The sequence below is a fragment of the Rhineura floridana genome, chromosome 2 (assembly GCF_030035675.1).
Source record: "Rhineura floridana isolate rRhiFlo1 chromosome 2, rRhiFlo1.hap2, whole genome shotgun sequence".
Classification (NCBI taxonomy): Eukaryota; Metazoa; Chordata; class Lepidosauria; order Squamata; family Rhineuridae; genus Rhineura; species Rhineura floridana.
In genome coordinates, this window is record NC_084481.1 from 163,072,773 (window position 1) to 163,094,395 (window position 21,623).

Consider the following 21,623-nt stretch of genomic DNA (forward strand, 5'->3'; position numbering starts at 1 on the left):
AAACCACTCTGGCCACTGCAGCTCTGTCGGGAATAGGAGTCTCCTCTCAGCACCCTTTGCACACTACATTTCCTAGGATTATTTGGGGAAAGCCATGACTGTTTAAAGTCAAATAAAGATCTGGTGGGGGTGAGGCCCCCTGATTAGGCAAGCCAAGCAGCTGTGAGTCTGGCTTTTAGAACACTGACAGTTGGTTCTTACTGAGCATGCCCAATGTTGTCATTGAGTTTAACATAAAATTTCTTAAATTAATTAAACTCAAGCCAGGCATTTTTTAACTTTTTAACTGCGGAAGATGAAGGTCAGAGTATGGGGCAAGGTCAGAAACAGGATTACACATACTCAGTGAACATGGCTGACTTTTAATTAATTTCAACAAATTATGAGAACTCACAGAAAAAAGTCCAAAAGGGGTCTGGATTTTTTCTCTCTCTTTTAAAACTTTGACCTCTCTATTCTCTCTGTTTTGTGTATCACCATGAAAATTTACAGAGTTGTTAAGCAAGTGTTTCTGAGTTCAGGACTATAAGTTTGGTAAGGTTTTGTTTTGAAGTGAGCTTATAGGAAGCATCAAAATGGCATGAGGGTATTTTCAATTTAACATTGTGGAATGCGAAAAATCCACGCTGGCAATAGCATACAACCACTCTTGTGGCTGTATAATTTAATTAAAACAAAAAGCTTAGGAGTACTTTGAGGAAGACCAGATTTTTTTTTCCTTTCTGAACCCAGGACTGTGTCTTTCATGATTGGGACTGGGGGAGAAGAGAGGAGGAGAGTAATTGATAATACAGATATCCTTGGTAATCCAGTTAGCAGGGCATGGGTGAGATTGATGCATGCTTCCAACGAATCCAACCCCAATTTCACCTTGAATGGGGAGGTGGAACCTATGTATAAGTGATTGATCAAAAGGAGGATTTTTGAGTTAAGCAAAATAAAAACCAAGGGATTTAAATATACTTTGTGAATGTCTGTGTCCCCACACCAGTGGAATACTGGAGGAACTTGTGGAACATCCTGTAACAGTATTTAGAACTAATCATATGGTGTGAAAGACTCATTTTCCCCAAAAGTTTGGCTTCTTGTTTTTCCCCACCTGACATACATTTTTCTCTGAGCAATAGGAACTCACAGTTTAAAGGATTGGTTTTATTTTTTTTTAAAAAAAAGGAATTCTGGAAATCTTAGGCAATAACTATTATCCATTATACTTAAATACACAGTTCCAGATCAGGAAGGTGCTTTGTGTGTAGCAGGGAATAAGCTTAAGTAAAACATAATCCTGAACATAGTATTTGTTGTTTTCTCCATAGAAGTGACACATAGTCTCACATATGTAATGGTTAACTATACCAAGGAGGAGGTCTGATTTAGCTGTATTAACTCAATAATTCTATTCTTTTTACTTAGAAGTAAGTCTTACTGTGTTTATTTAAGTGGGTGTAGAATTAAATCCTGGTCTTCCAGGTCTTAGTCCAACATCCTAACCGTTATATTTATATACAATTACAGATGCTCATTTTAAATAAGCTTTAATTTAAAAATATATTATCAAGTTGACAGAATGTGTGTTTTCTTTTCTTTTTACTCTTCACTAGAGCTCTTTCTATGGTTTAGGGTTGGCATTGGGGAAGAACAGCACTGTTGTGCCTTTAACTGCTGTGTGGCAGGCAGAAATTATTATGAACTAAAAGTGCATTTGGATGAACTTGAACTATTTTGTGCCTTTCTAAAATGAATTTTCCAAGCACTCCTGGTTACTAACACAATCCTCTTCATCTTATTCAGAAGTAAGTAAATCTGTCAGTATTCTGTGGAGCTAGTGCCTATTAAATATGAGTTTCCAGCAACTCATTCACTGTGTGTGTGTTTTTAAAAAACAGGATTAAGAGAGCATTACTTAATGAACACAGATCTAGTTTTCAGTTCAATGCTGAGGAAGTATTACTTAACTGTGTGTACATTCATGACAGCAAGCATAGGACTACAGCTCTGTTAGGTGCTAAGCATTACTAGTACCGCAATATTTAAATATTTACTTCTTTGCAAAGGAGGAGTACAGTAGGGCCCCGCTTACCGGCGCTTTGCATTCTGGCGTTCCACTAATGCGGCGGCGGGAAATTCTCCTTTTTAAAGCCGATTTTGTGTCATTTTGCAGCATTTTTGCGGCATTTTCACGCGACAGCCCCATTATAGTCTATGGGTTCCAGTTTACAGCGATTTCCGCTTTACGGTGGGGGCCTGGTCCCTAACCCGCCATATAAGCGGGGCCCTACTGTATAGGGAAAGATCCAGAACAGGTGGAGGCCATACAGCCTTCACTCCATCTGAGAAGCAACTGCGACAGCAGTCGGAATCCCTTCTGAACAAAAGTAAGATACAGTTTAGTTACTGTAAACCGCCCAGAGAGCTTCGGCTATGGGGCGGTAGATAGATAGATAGATAGGTGTTATATGTAAAACTGGAATGTTTAAGTATCCACAGTATGATTGCAAGGGAGGAGGATGGGGAGAAAACCAAAACTTTGCCACTCCCCCATGACCTCATTGGCCACACCTCCATAGTAGCCCTACTAGGTCTAGTGGCACCAGCCACCACTGCACAGGAATATTGCTACAAATATCCTGTGTCCATTTTATCATGTAGTCCTTAACTTAGTGAGATTCATTAAAAAAAATTATAGCAAATATAATCTTGGGGGTTTGTAGTTTTGGGGTTCTTTTTCTACCATATATTTAGATAGAGGCCAAAGTGGCATTCATGGCTAAGAGTGCTTTTTGTCCGATTCAGCTGGCTCACCAGGTACAACTGTTCCTGGACAGTGATAGCCTGCTATGATGGTTCATATGTTGGTAAATTACTTGACCGTATTATAATAATTCAGTCTTTGTGGGACTGCCTTTGGATCTGGTTCAGAAGCTGCAGTTAATAGAGAAAGCTTTGACAAGACTGCTTGTGGGGCCAGCTTGTCATCAACACATAAAACTAATGTTGAAAGCTTGGCACTGGCTGCCTATTCTCTGCTGAGCCAGATTTAAAGTGCTTGTTTCAACATAAAAAGCCTTAGACAGCTTGGACAGATATCTACTTGCTTGTTTATTTATTTATTTTTAAAAACTATGTCAAGCTTTTCACTACCTACATCTCAAAGCTGTTTACAGTGATAAAAATATACAATATTCAAAACATAAATTAAACCATCTAATTTATACACCTGCCTGGACTTTGAGGTCATCGGGGATACCCTTCCCATGCAGCCACAGTCCTCTTAAGATACGGTATTTGACAACTTACGAGAGGCCATTCTCAGTAGTGGCACTGCAACTCTGGAATGCCATCCACTCTCAGGTGCAAGCAGGACCAACATTAATGGAGTTTCAAAGCCCAGAAAAAACATGGCTATTCACCAGAGCATTTGGCTAAAGAGATATCCCTTGTTTGGCTGATGGACTTAAGTTGTTAATATTTTGTCTGTCTTTACATTAAGTTGTATTTAAATGAAATATTATTTTATTGTATTTTGATGTTGTTCCTGCTCTGGGATTGGATGAACAATGAAGAATGGGCTCTCTATATAATGTAAATAAGTAGTATTGCTTCTCTCTTCCTTTTCCCTCATCCATTTCCCCTGGCAGGGTGCTCCATCCTCCTCCACTTCTCCCAATTCGCCCAGAAGGGCAAGAAGATTTGAGGTGCTGCAAAGTCACAGGTCTTAGGACTACTGATGGCAAATGAGGGAGTTCAGCCACAGGGCATACTCACTTGCCTGCCTGCCTGCCCACTCACTTGCTCACACCGGCAACAAGAGAAAACAGCTGGCAGGCAGTCAGGTGGCTCATTTCCAGAGAAAAACACCTGAAATCACTAAGATTGCATAACTTTGTCCTACCAGTTAAAGTATTTGGTTGCAATTCTTTCGCCATACAATCAACATATTTTAGGATAGCATCTCAGTCAGTCAAATACCACAAATGTTTATCTCAATTACTCAAACAATATCAGTGGTTATCTAGGTTTCTGTGAAAATGAGATTTTACTTTATGGTGGAGGGGGTCTACTTGTCCGTGCTGCCACTATAGCCTCTGTTGAAACAGTCTGGAGGGAACCAGCCAAGATCACAATGTCAATGTTTGTGATTGTTGCATAGTCCTCAATTATGACACTTTTGCCCAGTATGTCCACCTACACCCCCTGATATCTTTCTCGCAGTGGGCTAGGAGAGAATTCTGAGAATCAGAGGATACAGACAACCTCAACATATCACAGAATTCTCCCTTGTTGTGCCTAGGTGAGAAATTTAATGAAAAATAGCTTTCAAAAATAAAAGCTTAAGGACCCAAATGTATTTCTGTGTAATACTGTCCATTAGTTCTGGTCTGTTGATTTAACACATTCAGTGCGTTTTTCAGTTCTGTAATTTACTCTGGTCTTTCTTCTTTTTTGATCTTTTCTTCTTTTTTGATCTTTTTATGCATTCTTTCCCTAAATGTTACATACTTCTGTCTCAGTTCGTTCCTGAAATAAATACCCAGACCAATACCAGCAACAATAGCACAAAGGACAAATGCAATTACAGCTATCATCCCTGCTCTGCTGCCAGTACTCTTAAAAATCTCTTGTCGTGGAGGTGGTCCACTGTCAGTGCTGCCACCGTTGCCTCTATTGAAACAGTCCGGAGGGGCCCAGCCAGGATCACAGTGACACTGTTTGTGATTGTTGCATAATCCCCGATTATGACATTTTGTGAGATTGCAATCATACTGTAAGAGAGACACTTCCATACACTCCCCATTAATACACATCATGTCAGTCCTGCAAGGAGTACCATCTCTCACTGCTCCAATGTCAGGCAATTCTATTCCACTGTGGTAATCTATACCCCAGCATTGCCTATTGTCAACGGGTGTATTAACTATGGTGCTGTGTTCCTCCAAAGAAGGTAATTTATCAACGTTTTCACACTGAAGTCGACCACACAGGATATTCTCAGCCTTACATTTCTTATAAGTTCCATGGCTGAGGCCACAGTTGCCAAAGCGATCCCCTTTATCATTCATCTCTCTAAAGCAAACTTCTGATGCACCTATTGCTTTCTTGCCAAAGATCATTTTGCATTGTCCATTGTGAGTTGTGCAATTCCCATGATAACAGTATGTGCCATCACTGCATGGGGCACCATCTTGTACATAAACATCTTCAGGACACCACTCTGAAGTCCCATTGCAGTATTCAGGAAGATCACATCTGCTAACCTTCTCTCTGCAAACAGAATGAGCTGGAAGGTACTGACATTTAGCACAGCACTGTCCAAAAGCACAAGTGGCACCTGGACTCAACATACAATTAGATTGGCAACATGGATCCAACTTGCATTGTTCTGGTGAACCACAGTCACATTGCTCTCCATCTTCCACTACCTTGTTGCCACAGTATGCAAATGTAAACATTTTTTTAGGGTCAGGTGGTATTAATAAACATCCCTTGTTGTGATGTTTGAAATAATCATTATAACTGCAATTGCTAAACTTATCAGTGTTTGCTTGAGCTGGAGCCATAATGCAGGCACGTCGATCGCAAGTGCAGTATCTTCCATCATGTTGCATGCCAAGATTATGTCCTAATTCATGGGCAAATGTGTTGGAAAAATGGAACAAACTGGAAGTCACATATGATTCAACCCCAGATGCCCAATGTTTATTACACACTGTTCCTATAAATGCTAATCCAAGCGTACCTCCAAAACTCTTGTATACAAATAAGTGACTAGCATCACTCTCTATACGTTTAGCTAGTGAGTTTCTGTTCCAAAGATTGAAATTCTCAAGTGTGTCATCTATGTTGTTAGGAATTTGTATGAGATTCTTTTCTGACCATATCTCTAGTCCAGCTATAGACAACTCAACAGAAAGTGGCTCATAGAATGAGTTAGCAGCATGGAAAATTTCCAGAACTTGTATAGCAGTACGACTTTCATTCCTGTCAAACTGGACATATCGTTCATGTTCTATCACAATTGCAACCTTCACATATCTGATGTGTGTCCACCAGACTCCTCTTTCAACAGTTTGTACTGCTGCATTTGTTATATTTTGGATCATGGCCTCTTGGTGACTTTGCTCTTCCTCAGTTAGACCACACCTCATGCGGACAGCACCCTCCTTTTCTTCCAGCCTATACACCACATGTTGGAAAGTAGCAGATGCTTGCACAGGTTGAATTTCATAGGTGTCATTTTCTAATTGCAACAGACCCCTGAGTCCTCCTGAGCAAGTGCTAAGTGTGACCAGAGCGGAATGCTTGCCTTGTACAAAGCCACGATAGAAACAGTTATCTCTGATGAAAGGATAGTCCACCTGTAGGTCCCCTTCCTTACTGTAAGTGAAGACAGGAAAGTATTTAGGGACAAAGCCCCTCTTCTGCCTGAGCTGCACCACATGGCCCTTCCCCTCAATCTTCAGCAGGTAGGTGACACTGTGGGGTTCTCTTCCATATCTGGGGGTTAGTTTCCTAGGTATGGTCATCTCATAAGAGGCATACCTAAAACCTTGTGGTGGTTTCTGACCTTCGGTCTCATTCAAAACATTCCATGAGATCAATACCAGCAGCAAGGCAAAATTGCTATTCATTTCCCCTAACAGGCAAGAGAATTAATTAGAGCACCCCACTCCTGTTTGTCATTCATTACAGGGAAGCCAGTTGTTGGCCCATACCAAGGTGGGAAAGACACTGCTAGTTATATAGAGAAGGAGGATTCTGACCATAGCAACAGTCAGTAGATTTACCTTTGGAATGTGGGTGGGGCTAGGTTGATTAAGAACAGAACAGAATGGAAAGAATGGAAGGAGGAGGAAGAGGGTGGGAGTGCCTGGAAGGGGCTTTTAAGGAAGATCAGGGTGGGCTAAGAATTTGAGGAGCAGCAAGTCAGAGAATTGAAGATAAAATAACTGACTGCAGAGTAAATGAAAAGGTATTTAGGCATACTCACTTCTGCACCCATTTTGACTGGTTCCAGAGACATTGGACCAGGACCCATAGCTGATTTTCCTTGCTGCAATGCAGCTCATTTGAAATCATTATGTTGGGAACAGATAGCATCTTTCCATTTTTGTTATGTCGTTCAGAAACAGACCAGATTTGCAACCCAGACTAGGACATCACTACTCCCCATTTCCCTATCTTGAACCACTGCACATATGTCTCCTGTTATACAAAGAAAACCTTGAATTGGCTAGACTCAATCAATCCACATTTGTAGATTAAGAAAAAATTTGCGTTCAGAGCAAATGCTATGTTTAACATTGATAAATTTACTCTGCACAGATGAAAACCAGAAACATACTCATATTAATATAATCTAGGTCAGTGGTTCCCAACCTAGGGATTGGGAAGTCATGCCAGGGGGGTTGCAAAGAGCCAAGAGAGGAATTATTTATTAATTTGGAAAATTAATTAATGGCTGATCTGTGCACCACCAACTTGTGAGCCTGCACTGCCATGTGCACACAGGTCCCACCAATCATGCACTTCTTAATTTTTGCCATATATTTGTATGGTGATAGTGCTGCTGTTTATGGACTGAAGTCAGAGACATTATCAGGGAAGAATGCAAAAAGACAATACCTCTAGTTAAAAAGAGAGCAAGACCTCAATGGATGACTGAAGAAACTCTTAAAATGGTTAAAGAGAGAAAGAAAGCAAAAGCAAAAGGAGATAGAAACACAGTGAGAACCCTAAATGCAACAATACAGCGACTAGTACGTAGGGACAAAGAGAACTATTACAATAGTTACTGTATAGAAATAGAAGAGGACAACAAAAAAGCGTAGAACAAGAGCCCTATTCCAAAAGATTAGAGAAATTAAAGGAAAATTCAAACCAAGAGAAGGGATGTTGAATAATCAACAAACACACTGACTGACCGAGATGAAATACAAGGAAGATGGAAGCAATACACTGAAGAACTCTATAAAAAAGATGCAAGGATGACAGATTCGTTCACGGAGGAACAGTACGATAAAGAACCAGAAATTTTAGAATGTGAGGTGAAAGCTGCTCTTAAAATACTTGGAAGAAACAAATCACTAGGAACAGATGGTGCTGTCCTTAACCAAAATGGAGACAATAGTCAAGAAATCAGAAGAAGGCTAGGACTGGGGACAGCAGCTACGAGAGAACTAGAAAAGGTCCTCAGATGCAAAGATGTATCACTGAACACTAAAGTCAGGATCATTCAGACCATGGTATTCCCAATCTGTATGTATGGATGTGAAAGTTGGGCAGTGAAAAAAGCAGATAAGAGAAAAATCAACTCATTTGAAATGTGGTGTTGGAGGACAGCTTTGCGGTACCATGGACTGTGAAAAAGACAAATAATTGGGTCATAGAACAAATTAAACCAGAAGTATCATTAGAAGCTAAAATGATGAAGCTGAGGTTATTATCAGCTCTGCACTGAGACAGCAGTGCCAGTGGGGGCTGGAAATTCCTGGGTAGTTATCAGGGCGGGAAAGTCCTTAGCTGGCAGTCTGGTCGTAAATCTGCCAGGCTAACAAGGATGAAGCATGATAAGGGCAAGGCCCGTCCTAAGCTTACATGCCAAGCCAGAAGTCCAGAAGCGAGGTCAGTTGAGGTCCGGGTTCAATTGCCAAAGCATCAGTCCAAGATAAGGTTCAGGGAAACTAGAAACACACGAAGCCACGCCTGACGTTGTAGTCAGCAACAAGCTGAAGCCAAGGTTTGACTTTTAAGGAGCAGGTTTGTCAGCAGGTGTGAGCCCTCAGCGTTTTGGCCTTAAGTGGACAGGCCTGCCCCTCTTCTGCCTGACCTTCTGCTGTCTACGTTCTGCTGGTGAGGGGGGAGTATCCTGTTCGCTGTCTGCATCTGGCTGAAGGGCTTCAGCTGTGTCTGGGGTGCTCTGCAGCTGAGGGGGAGAAGGAGCTGGGTTCTCAGGAGTTTCCTCCGTTTCTCCTTCTGGGTCTGCTGCTTCTGGGTCTGCTGCTGTTACTCCTGAGTCATTCTCATCTGAAGAGTCCTCTGACGGGGCCATGACAGTTATCATACTTTGGACACATAATGAGAAGACATGATTCACTAGAAAAGGCAATAATGCTGGGAAAAACAGAAGGGAGTAGAAAAAGAGGAAGACCAAACAAGAGATGGATTGATTCCATAAAGGAAGCCCCAGACCTGAACTTACAAGATCTGAACAGGGTGGTTTATAACATGTGCTATTGGAGGTCACTGATTCATAGGATGGCCATAAGTCGTAATTGACTTGAAGGCATATAACAACAACAAATTACTCTTTAGTCATAATAAATGAAAGATATTTTTTGAACGTTTGAGTCTGGACCTGTGCCTTGTTTGTACATTATTTAGGCACATTTGTAACAGTGCCTGCTGTCTTCCAACAAAAAACTGCACTCCTCTCTGAGGGATCTAGTGAGTAGCAGATACACACTGGATTCCCAAGCAGCCATACATAACATCATTTGCAACTACATTTTTCCTGTTCTTGTGTCATTGTCATTTTAAAAAAAAATAAGTTCATTTTTGTCTCCCACTCTTATCACCTGCAGACCCCAATCCCTGCTCCCATTTCCCCTGCCAGCCCCAACTGCACCTGCAACATTTAATGAATGTTCTGCAATTGTCCGTCATGGACTCACTGGACCGGACTACAATGCAAGTTCCCTCTACTTAGCTCAGGATGTGCACTGAAATGTATTACTTCATGACTGGTGTGTGCATGTGTGTGTGCTTATTGTTACTCTTGCAGAGCCAGCCCTATGACGTGAAGTAATGTGCCTCACTTCAGGAGGTAGATAACTGGGGCAAGTGCCATTCCTAACACCCACCCAGTTATGTCTTCTCTGGCTTGCAGATCAGCCAGGACAGTATGGGAAGTGCCATAGCTTAGTGGTAGAGCTCCTTTTTCCATGTAAACCCTCAGGTTCAATCCTTGGCTTTCTCAGGTATGACTGAGAAGAACTCCTACCTGAAATCCTGAAGAGTAGCTACCTGTCAATGCCAACAACACTTATTTCATTTTTATGGATTCTTTCTCTCAATCTTACACACTGCTGTCTTAGTCCATTCATGAAATAAGCACCTCCTGAAATAAATACCCCATACATTTCTCTGAAGCAACCCTCTGATATACCTGTCACTTTCTTCCCAAAGATCATTTTGCACTAACCTTTTGTGAGTTTGCAATTCCTGTCATAACAATATGAAGTATCCCTGCATGGAGCATCATCTTGTACATAAACATCTTCAGGACACCACTCTGAAGTCCCATTACAGTACTCAGGAAAGTCACAGCTGCTAACCTTCTCACCCCAAACAGATTGAGCTGGAAGGTATTGACTGTACAGCACTGGCCAAAAACACATGCGGCACCTACAGTCAACACACAATTAGATTGGCAGCATGTATCCCACTTGCATTGATCTGGGGAACCACAGTCACATTGCTCTCCATCTTTGACTACTTTGTTGCCACAGTATGCGGATTTATACATTTATTGGGTCTGGTGGAATTAATAAACATTTAGTGATCATTAGTTTGAAAAATCATTATAACTGTAATTGCAAAAAGTATCAGTGCTTGCTTGATATGCAGTGATAATGCAAGCAGTGATAATGCAAGCACATTGATCACAAGTACTGTATATGCTAGAGCTGTGCACGGTTCTCCCACCTGCCAAGTGGCTCTGATGGGGGTGGGGGGATCAGGCCAACCCACCCTGAGTTGACCTGGGGACCATCACCCTGCCCTGGATCTGGTCCTAAATAAGTTTGGGGTGGAGCTAATGTTTAATTAGGGTTTAAAACACTAATTAAATATATCGCTGGGAGAGGATGGGGGGAGATCTTGCATCTCCTCCCGCTCAGTGCACAGCTCTAACATATACCATCATGCGGCATGCCAAGAATATGTCCTAATTCATATACAAACATACTGGCAAACAAACTGGAAGTAGTATATGAATCAACACCAGATGTCCAATGGGTATTATACACTGTTCTTAAGTATGATAATACAAGTATATTTCCAAAGCTCTTATACAAAAATTAGTGGCTAGCATCAAAATCTATACATTTACTTAGTGAATATTTCATCTAATGAACAAACATCTTAAGCATTTCATAAGATTATTTTCATAAGATTATTTTTTCATCATATCTCTAGTGTAGCTATTGACAACTCAACAGAAAGTGGGTTACAAAATGAGTTTGCAATATGCATGACATCCAGAACAAGCATAGCGACATGACTTTCATTTCTGCCAAACCTGACATATTGTTTATCTTCTATTACAATTGCAACTTGTATATACCTGGTGTGCTCCCACCAGACTCCTCTACCAGCACTTTGGGTCAATATATTCATTGTGTTTTGGATCATGGCCTCTTGATGACTTTGCTCTTCCTCGATTAGCTTACAACTCATGTGGACAGCACCATTCTTTTCTTTCTACCTATGTGCCACATGTTAAGAAGTAGCAGATACCTGCACAGGTTAATTTCAGAGGTGCCACTTTCTAATAGCCTCAGACCCCAGAGTGCTCCTGAGCAAGTGCTGAGGATGACCAAACAGGAAGTCTCACCCTATGTAAAGCCATGGTAGAAAAACTTATCTCTGATGAAAGGAAGTACTGGCAGTCCCCTTCCTCACTGTAAGTGAAGCCAGGGAAATATTTAGGGACAAAGCTGCCTTTCTGCTTGAGCTTTACCACATGGCTCCTCCCCTCAATCTGCAGCAGGTAAATGACATTGTGTGATTCTCATTGTCCATACCCTGGAGTCAGTTTCCTAGGAATGGTCACCTCATAAGAGGCATACATAAACCCTGAGGTGGTTTCTGACTTCTAGTCTCATTCAAAACATTCCATGAGATCAGCATCAAGAGCCAGACAAGATTGTTAGCCATTTCCCCTGACAGACGAAAAAATTCACTACAGCACTATACGCATGCCTGTCATTTATAATAGGATAGCCAGTTATGGATCCAAAGCAATATAAGAAGGAGGCCACTAATTAGAGGAGAATTCTGATCACAGTCAGTAGATTTACCTTTGGAATAGGGCTTGGTTGATTAGGGAAACAGTATCCATCCTCAGTTGCACTATCCATGATTAATTTGTGGGGCTCTGTGGCTGTTTTAAAGTGGTTTAAAAACAAACAAACCAAACACTTCATTTACTTTGGTTCTTAGATAAACAACACAAATCTGCTCTCAGCAGAACTTTGGAGTGTCATAATAATGATATACTGGTCAGGTATGTATTAATCATTTTCAATACCAGGGAATTTGACATTGCTTTTTAAAGCGCCATTCAATGTGGAAGATTATTCACAAATGGACATCAATTTTCTTCCATTACCAGCCTTTGTCCATAGCAACAGCCAATAGGGATTTATTCAGGATAAATTATTCATAAAATTAAGATATTTCATTTGTTGGAGTTATTTAACACCCATATCTGACTGAAGATTTTTGTATGTGTTTTATGTATTTTAGTATTTGTACTTTCAGTGTTTAAACTCTTAAAATTGTGATTAGTGTAGCCAAAGATTTTTCTATATTTTGTTATTAGAACAAATTGCTATTCACCAAACATATCTTAGGATAGAATTTTAATTACTCAAAAGAACATCCCTGCTTGTGTAGGTTCCTGTGGAAAAGGGGGCTTACTTGGAAACTGAACCTCTGCCCAGAGCGTTTAGCCCTCCATTCAGGGAACATATTTTTTTCCATCAGTAGGCTAAGTTTCTGAGAGCTGGAGGATATAGACAACTTCAACAGGTATCAGAGTTTTCTCCTGTTGATGAACCCAAAATGTTTATAATCTAATGTGCCTAAGAAACAAATATTACAAAAAACACTTTTTAAAAATAATGAAAAAGCTTAGCGACTCGAATATATTTCTGTGTAATAGTGTTGATTGTTTTCTACGTATCTATTTGACACATTTTGTGCATTGTTCATTTCTGTGATTTACACTGGACACATCTGGTTTGCTTTTGTTTGATGGCATCTTCCCTTCAACTTTAAAAACTGCTGCCTAAGCCTATTCTTGAAATAATTACCAGACAAACGCCAGTAACAGCAGCAGAGACGCAAAATACAATTACTACTATAATTCTTGTTCTGTTGATATGATGTTTCCAAGTCTTCTGTAGTGGAGGGGGTCCGCTGTCAATACTGCCCCCGTTGCCTTTATTGAGACAGTCAGGAGGAGCCCAGCCAGGATCACAATGACAATGTTTGTGATTGTTACATATTCCCCGATTATGGCACTTTGTCACATTACAATCATACTTTAAAAGGGACACACTTGTGCATTCCCTATTAATGCACATCATGTCAGTGCCACAAGGGGTGCCATCTCTCACTGCTCCAATATCTGCTTTCTCCATTATACTATGATAGTCCATACCCCAACATTGCCTATTGCCAACAGGTGTATTAACTATGGTGCTGTGTTCCTCCAAAGAAGGTAATTTATCAACATTTTCACACTGGATTCGGCCACATAAGATATTCTCAGCAATACATTTCTTATAAGTTCCATGTCTAAGGCCACAGTTGCCAAAGCGGTCCCCTTGAATGTTCATCTCTCTGAAGCAACCCTCTGATGCAGCTGTTGCTTTCATTCCGAAAATCATTTTGCACTGCCCATTGTGAGTTGTGCAATTCCCGTGATAACAGTATGTGCCATCACTGCATGGGGCACCATCTTGTACATAAACATTTTCAGGACACCACTCTGAAGTCCCATTACAGTACTCAGGAAGATCACATCTGCTAACCTTCTCTCTGCAAACAGAATGAGCTGGAAGGTACTGACACTTAGCACAGCACTGTCCAAAAGCACAAGTGGCACCTGGACTCAACATACAATTAGATTGGCAACATGGATCCAACTTGCATTGAACAAGTGAACCACAGTCACAGTGCTCCCCAGCTTCCACTATTTGGTTGCCACAATATGAAAATTTATACATTTTATTAGGGTCCGGTGCACTTAGCAAACACTGTGTGTTTCTTAGCTTAAAATAATTACTATAGCTGCAATTGCTAAATTTGTCAGTGTTTGCTTGGGTTGCAGCCATAATGCAAGCATGTCGATCACAAGTACAATATAATCCATCATGCTGCATGCCAAGATTATGTCCTAATTCATGGGCAAATGTGTTGGAAAAATGGAACAAACTGGAAGTCACATATGATTCAACACCGCATGCCCAATGAGAATTACACACTGTTGCTACATATGCTAATCCTAGCGCACTTTCAAAACTCTTATATACAAATAAGTGACCAGCATCAAGCTGTATACGTTTAATGAGTGAGTCTCTTATCCAATGAGAGAAATTCTCAAGTGTGTCATCTATGCTGTTAACAACTGGTACGAGGTTCCTTTTTGACCATATCTCCAGGGCAGCTATAGACAACTCAACAGAAAGTGGCTCATAGAATGAGTTTGCAGTGTGGATAACATCCAGAACTTGCATAGCAACACGACTTTCATTTCTGTCAAACTGGACATATCGTTCATGTTCTATGACAATTGCAACCTCCACATACCTGGTGTCCCCCCACCAACCTCTTGCAGTAGTACTTTGGGTCAATATATCCATTGTATTTTGAATTGTGGCCTCTTGGTTACTCTGCTGTTCCTTAGTTAGCCCACACCTCATGCGGACAGCACCCTCCTTTTCTTCCAACCTATACACCACATGCTGAGAATTAGTAGATGCTTCCACAGGTTCAATTTCATAGGTGTCATTTTCTATTTGCAACAGACCCCTGAGTCCCCCTGAGCAAGTGCTAAGTGTGACTAGAGAGGAATGCTTGCCTTGTACAAAGCCATGATAGAAACAGTCATCTCTGATGAAAGGATAGTCCACCTGGAGGTCCCCCTCCTCACTGTAAGTAAAGAGAGGAAAGGGTTTAAGAGCAAAGCCCCTCTTCTGTCTGAGCTGCACCACATGGCCCTTCTTCTGAATATGCACTAGGTAGGTGACATCATGGGGTTCTCGTTGTCCATATCTGGGGGTCAGTTTCCTTGGGATAGTCACCTCGTAAGAGGCATACCTAAAACCCTGTGGTGGTTTCTGACCTGCAGTCTTAGTCAAAGCATTCCAGGAGATCAGCACCATCAACCAGGCAAGATGGCTAGCCATTTTCCCTGACATAAAATAATTCGCTAGAGCACTCTACTTTTGCTTGTCATTCACAGTTGGATAGCCCCTTGTGAACAAAGCAAGGTGGGAAAGTGGCTACTAGTCAGATAGAAGAGGAGGAGGATTCTGACCATAACCAACAGTCAGATTTACCTTTGGAATGTGGGTGGAGCTCAGTTGATTAAAGACGGAACAGAATGGGGAGAAGGATGGAAGACGGAAGAATTGGGGGGCGTGGCAGTGAAGAGTGCCTGAAAGGTGGTTGGCTTAAAGGGCACTTACAGGAAGAAGAGGAAGGTGTGCTAAGAATCTGAGGAGCAAAATGTCAGGCAAGTGAAGATAATCAAGGTAACTGACTTCAGAGTTATGGAAAAGGCATTTCAGTGGAGGATCCTGAGGGCTTATTCCTACTATGTTGGAGATAGATGTGGCATTCCTTCTAACACTGAAGTGATGGTAACAGGACACATATCTGCGTTTTGATCTGCAGATGGACATCTTCCAAAAAAGCCATTCAGAGGTTACAAACCCAGGTCAAGATGGTCCTAGAGCACAAGTAGACAAACTATCACACTTAGCCCTAATCCAGAATTGACATGAGAGTCCTCAGACGATAAACCGGACTGCCTAGAGTCCAAGGACCTTGGGACAAGAGCAAGGTCCTCTAGAATCAGCAGTGAGGATCTCCATGACAGTCCCTCAGGGACGAGATCCACTGAAGACCCCCCCAGTGCTGCCAGAGGAAGAGGAGCTACCCCCAGTCTTTGAAAACCACAGTGCTGAAAGGTCTGGGCCAGAGTTGAGAAGCCATGACATACTACATGTTGTGAGAACCAAAGTTCTGATGTGACTCAGAAGCAGAGGATTTTCCAAGGGTCACAGGTCTTCTTGAGAGGAAGCAACCTCTGGAACACCTTCACCATCAATCACTGTGGTTTGGGTGTACTCTAGGAAGCCAGAGAATATAAAGGCTCTGAGGCAGTATGCTTCTGAATGCCAGTTGCTGGAAACTGCAGGAGAGGAGAATGCTTTTGCACTCAGGTCCTGCTTGCAGGCTTCACAGGGCAGAGCTTGGAAAAGTTACTTTTTTGAACTACAATTCCCATCAGCCCTAGGCAACATGGCCACTGGATTAGGCTGATGGGAGCTGTAGTTCAAAAAAGTAACTTTTCCAAGCTCTGTCACAGGGGCATCTAGCTGGCCACTGTGAGAACAGGATGCTGGACTAGATGGGCCTCTGGCTTGATCCAGCAGACTCTTCTTATGTTATTATGTCCTTCCAGCCTCCCTCTCATTCCTTTTACTTTGTGTGTGATTTTTTTTTAGATTATGAGTCTGAAGGAACAACCATCTTAAAATCAATTTTTGTAGCCATTCTCAAACACTTTTTGGCTAAAGGGCAGGGCATAAATGCTGAAAATAAAGTAATAATAATATAAAATATCTGGTTGCTTAAAAGAACATGTACATTTCATTCCATATCCTGATTTCTATGTTTCCTAGCATTTTGGAATTGTAGGTGCCCAGCCAGGGCTGCAGGTCAGACTCCTGTGGCCTTCAGCTGGTTGATCGCATATAAAGATTAGTGAAATCTTCAGCAAGCAGAGAAAGAGAAAACCCTATACACCTTTTATATTGATCAAGAGCAGGAGGATGGAATGTTCTATTTTTTACATCAATTCCATTACGTGTATAGGTGAACCTAAATAAGATATACTGTAGACTATGGCAAAGACTGCCAACATGGTGCCTATAGGCATAAGTGTGTCCATCAGTACCTCCTATGGCACCTGTGAAAAGTTTCAAGAAGTATCCCCTCAAAAATCCACAATGCACAAGAGATTGCTCTTCCAGTTCAATTCCTGTCTGCACTGACTTGGCCTCTCCTACATTAAACACAAACCCTTAAACATGTCCACACTTAAATGGGTGCCAGGCTTGGATACCCACCATCCCTTCCATCCTGAACACAGAAGAGATGTAAAGAGCTTCTCCATATGAGCAAATGACAGGGGTTGCTGACTATTTTGTAGCCCTGTCTCTTTTTCTGCTCTTTCAGATGTGTCAGCCATTTCATGTTATGCCACACACACCATGGCAGCCATTTTGTGACTGATGCCCATAGCATTCTCTCAACATTCTAAATGTGCCCAATGTCCTAAAGAGCTTGGTGACCCCTGGACTGTGGATATTTGGGGGAATTTATAACTGGAAACCCTCCTTTTCCAGCACCTTTTGTTTTTTTACTCAGGTCACTTTGACGCATTCCAGCACATTCCATTTTCAATAATGTTATGATACCAGTTTTGCTGAAGCAGCATTGTTTTCTTCATATTCTTTAGCATCTTATTAAACTGATGTTACAATGTTTTCCAAGATGCCAAAGTCTTGCACGTCTGTCAGAGTCAGCAAAAAATATCCAAGCACCTTGCACAGCGTTGAACTTATCATCCATTCCAGGACAGCACGGCTGCTCTACAGTTTACTTAAGTTTTTGATTCCTCAGGCCTAGCAAGGCCTAGATTAACAGTGTGTGTACAACACACTCTTATTTAACAAAAATTATATACTATGTAATTTTGATAACACAGCCTGACACTGATTTTATGTCTTCTACATTAAATTGTACCTTTGTAGTCCCTTTAGTACCAATCCCTATATATATGTATATGTGTGTGTGTGTGTGTGTATTGTATTTTATATATTTTAATTACATTTTACGTATTTTAATTTATTTTAATGTTTTTGTGATTTTACTGCTTACAATTTTATTATGTACATGTCTGATTTTATTTTTGTAAGCCGCCCTGAGTGCCCTATTATAGGGTAGAAGGGCGGGATAGAAATATCTTAAATAAATAAATAAAACCTGTAAGCCGTTCACACACACAAATGTAGGAATTGCTTTCACTTCTTTGCCAGAACAGTAGCCATATTAGTCTGTTGTATGAAAAACAGCCAAATCCTAGGGGTGGTAACCCTGTAGAAACCTAATTTTCAGCTACGCTAGAAGAGAATCCTTGAGGGGCCACATTAAACAAGCAAACTAGACTAAATCCCAATTTTGGAGAAGGTGTACAGTAAAAAAACCCCAACACAATTAATATATACTTCCACACATTACAGACCTAGCTAATGGTAGCTTAGAATTAAAAAGGTAGGCTTTGCCTCTAGATCAAGCTCAATATACTTCAGTTTCCTTAAGAACATAAGAAGAGCCTGCTGGATCAGGCCAGTGGCCCATCCAGTCCAGCATCCTGTTCTCACAGTGGCCAACCAGGTGCCTGGGGGAAGCCCGCAAGCAGGACCCGAGTGCAAGAACACTCTCCCCTCCTGAGGCTTCCGGCAACTGGTTTTCAGAAGCATGCTGCCTCTGACTAGGGTGGCACAGCACAGCCATCACGGCTAGTAGCCATTGATAGCCCTGTCCTCCATGAATTTGTCTAATCTTCTTTTGAAGCCATCCAAACTGGTGGCCATTACTGCATCTTGTGGGAGCAAATTCCATAGTTTAACTATGCGCTGAGTAAAGAAGTACTTCCTTTTGTCTGTCCTGAATCTTCCAACATTCAGCTTCTTTGAATGCCGACGAGTTCTAGTATTATGAGAGAGGGAGAAGAACTTTTCTCTATCCACTTTCTCAATGCCATGCATAATTTTATACGCTTCTATCATGTCTCCTCTGACCCGCCTTTTCCCTAAACCAAAAAGCCCCAAATGCTGCAACCTTTCCTCATAAGGGAGTCGCTCCATCCCCTTGATCATTCTGGTTGCCCTCTTCTGAACCTTTTCCAACTCTATAATATCCTTTTTGAGATGAGGCAACCAAAACTGTACACAGTATTCCAAATGCGGCCGCACCATAGATTTATACAACAGCATTATGATATCGGCTGTTTTATTTTCAATACTTTTCCTAATTATCGCTAGCATGGAATTTGCCTTTTTCACAGCTGCCGCACACTGGGTCAACATTTTCATTGTGCTGTCCAGTACAACCCTGAGGTCTCTCTCCTGGTCGGTCACTGCCAGTTCAGACCCCATGAGCATATATGTGAAATGAAGATTTGTGAAATGAAGTATCATCAGCAAACTTGGCCACTTCACTGCTCACTCCTAACTCTAGGTCATTAATGAACAAGTTGAAAAGTACAGGTCCCAATACCGATCCTTGAGGGATTCCACTTTCTACAGCCCTCCATTGGGAGAACTGTCCGTTTATTCCTACTCTCTGCTTTCTGCTTCTTAACCAATTCCTTATCCACAAGAGGACCTCTCCTCTTATTCCATGACTGCTAAGCTTCCTCAGAAGTCTTTGGTGAGGTACCTTGTCAAACGCTTTTTGAAAGTCTAAGTACACTATGTCCACTGGATCACCTCTATCTATATGCTTGTTGACACTCTCAAAGAATTCTAATAGGTTACTGAGACAGGACTTTCCCTTGCAGAAGCCATGCTGGCTCTGCTTCAGCAAGGCTTGTTCTTCTATGTGCTTAGTTAATCTAGCTTTAATAATACTTTCTACCAGTTTTCCAGGGACAGAAGTTAAGCTAACTGTCCTGTAATTTCCGGGATCCCCTCTGGATCCCTTTTTGAATATTGGCGTTACATTTGCCACGTTCCAGTCCTCAGGCACGGAGGAGGACCCGAGGGACAAGTTACATATTTTAGTTAGCAGATCAGCAATTTCACATTTGAGTTCTCTGAGAACTCTCGGGTGGATTAGTGCTTAGTTAATCTAGCTTTAATAATACTATCTACCAGTTTTCCAGGGACAGAAGTTAAGCTGGGTGAAAAAGATTAATTTTTTAAAAAAGCTTTTTTAGCTGGAAAAAAAACCTAGCTGAAAGTTTCAGTTTTAAATTCAGATTAAAATCAAGGTACAAACAGTTTCCATTTAAAAAAAAAACTATTCCCAGGGAGCTAAAATGGAAATGGTCTGCCTTCAAGTCGATCCCGACTTATGGCTACCCTATGAATAGGGTTTTCATGGTAAGCAGTATTCAGAGGGGGTTTACCATTGCCTTCCTCCGAGGCTAGTCCTCCCCAGCTGGCTAGGGCCTGCTCAGCTTGCCACAGCTGCACAAGCCAGCCCCTTCCTTGTCCGCAACTGCCAGCTGGGGGGCAACTGCTGACCTATATCCATTGCCCTCTCAAATTCCTGCTTACAAGAATTTGAGCGACACCTCCTGATCTCATTGGCTGAATTAATTAGCAGTTAGGGTAAGCTAGCCAGCTGGGGAGTTTGTTCTATGAGCTAGAGCAAGGGTGGGGGAACCTGTGGGCCTCCAGATGCTGTTGAACTCCCAAAAGTTTTGTTTTTGTTTTAATGTATTTTAAGATCTGTTTTTATGATGTTTTATGATGTTTTAAAGTGTTTTTAGCGCTTTGTTTGCTGCCCTGGGACCTGCTGGGAGGAAGGGTGGGATACAAATTAAATAATAAATAAATAAATAAATTTCCATGCTTCCTGCCAGTATGGCCAATAGTCAGGAATGATGAGAGTTGTGGTCCAGCAACATCTGGGTGACTACTGGAGGCCCTGCCCTGCTCTTACCCACCTCTCAGAAATCTGACATATCTTTTGTTTTGGTGTGGGGTGTACCAGATCTGAAGGGTTTTCAGCACTCAACAAGTGCTCAAATTATAGGGAGAAAAAGAGGGTTCTCCCATTTTCCAGCTGTCGGTGAGCCCCTCACCCATAATTTTAGCACTGGCTTGACACTGGAATTCCTTCATATTTAATACATCTGCCCCAATATAAGGAGGGATGGTGGTGGATACAACACCTATTTTGGCATCATTAAATCTCATGAAGTGTCCAGATAAAAGGGATATAGTGCTAGCCTGAAGAATACCTCCAAAATGGATAACTCCCAAATGTACAGTAACTTATAATTCTGGGTGCTATTACTTTGAATAAAAGGTAGAAATCAGCTGGAATTACTTGTATAGAACTGCTCCAGGAGACTGATTTGCATTCATAAAGCCACTCATAACACTAAAACAACAACTCACTAATATCTTGAGAAACATACACCTTTTAGTGAGGACATCACTAGTGTTATGAGTTGGGGGGTTGGAATGGATGATCCCTGTGAGTCCCCTTTCCAGCCTCTGATTTGGAATCCTGTGCCTTGGGGCTGGCTCTGCTAGCCAGATGAATTTCTTTTGTTAAACAAATAGAGTGGCCAGGTAGTTAATGGGCCTATTAGGTGCCCAGCAACTGATAAATGAGCCAGGAAGATCCTTTTGTCATTGAAACTCTTCAGGAGAGCCTTCCCCACCCCCCTCCTGGAGCCTAGGAGAGGTTTGTGTTTTTAGTTGTCTAGAGAAAGGCTGGTGACTGAAGGCAGGCAGAGAGACTGGCTTTCTGCACCATGGCATTTGGGGTGCCTCCTGTAATGCAGATGAAAAAGCTGGATA

General features: G+C 41.6%; 2 protein-coding genes and 1 pseudogene across 2 annotated transcripts; all 3 read right to left on the reverse strand.

Moving 5' to 3' along the window:
• Positions 1 to 4,421: 4,421 nt before the first annotated feature.
• On the reverse strand, positions 4,422 to 6,629 carry LOC133378008 (disintegrin and metalloproteinase domain-containing protein 20-like). The gene has a single exon (XM_061612793.1). The coding sequence runs from the start codon at positions 6,627 to 6,629 to the stop codon at positions 4,422 to 4,424; it is 2,208 nt and encodes a 735-aa protein (XP_061468777.1).
• Positions 6,630 to 10,019: 3,390 nt separating this feature from the next.
• Positions 10,020 to 12,628, reverse strand: LOC133378009 (disintegrin and metalloproteinase domain-containing protein 20-like; annotated as a pseudogene).
• A 144-nt stretch (positions 12,629 to 12,772) lies between these two features.
• Positions 12,773 to 15,197, reverse strand: LOC133378010 (disintegrin and metalloproteinase domain-containing protein 20-like). The gene is made up of 2 exons (XM_061612794.1): positions 13,098 to 15,197; positions 12,773 to 12,829 (listed from the first exon to the last, which is right to left on the reverse strand). Exons 1-2 carry the CDS (start codon positions 15,195 to 15,197, stop codon positions 12,773 to 12,775), a joined length of 2,157 nt encoding a protein of 718 aa, XP_061468778.1.
• Positions 15,198 to 21,623: the final 6,426 nt, after the last annotated feature.

Coding starts and splice junctions, on each gene's coding strand:
- LOC133378010 (XM_061612794.1), bottom strand. CDS start 15,197: ATGGCTAGCCATCTTGCCTGGTTGATGGTGCTGATCTCCTGGAATGCT. Junction 12,830..13,097: donor CTGTTACTGGCGTTTGTCTG/GTAATTATTTCA, acceptor GTTCATCAACAG/GAGAAAACTCTGATACCTGT.
- LOC133378008 (XM_061612793.1), bottom strand. CDS start 6,629: ATGAATAGCAATTTTGCCTTGCTGCTGGTATTGATCTCATGGAATGTT.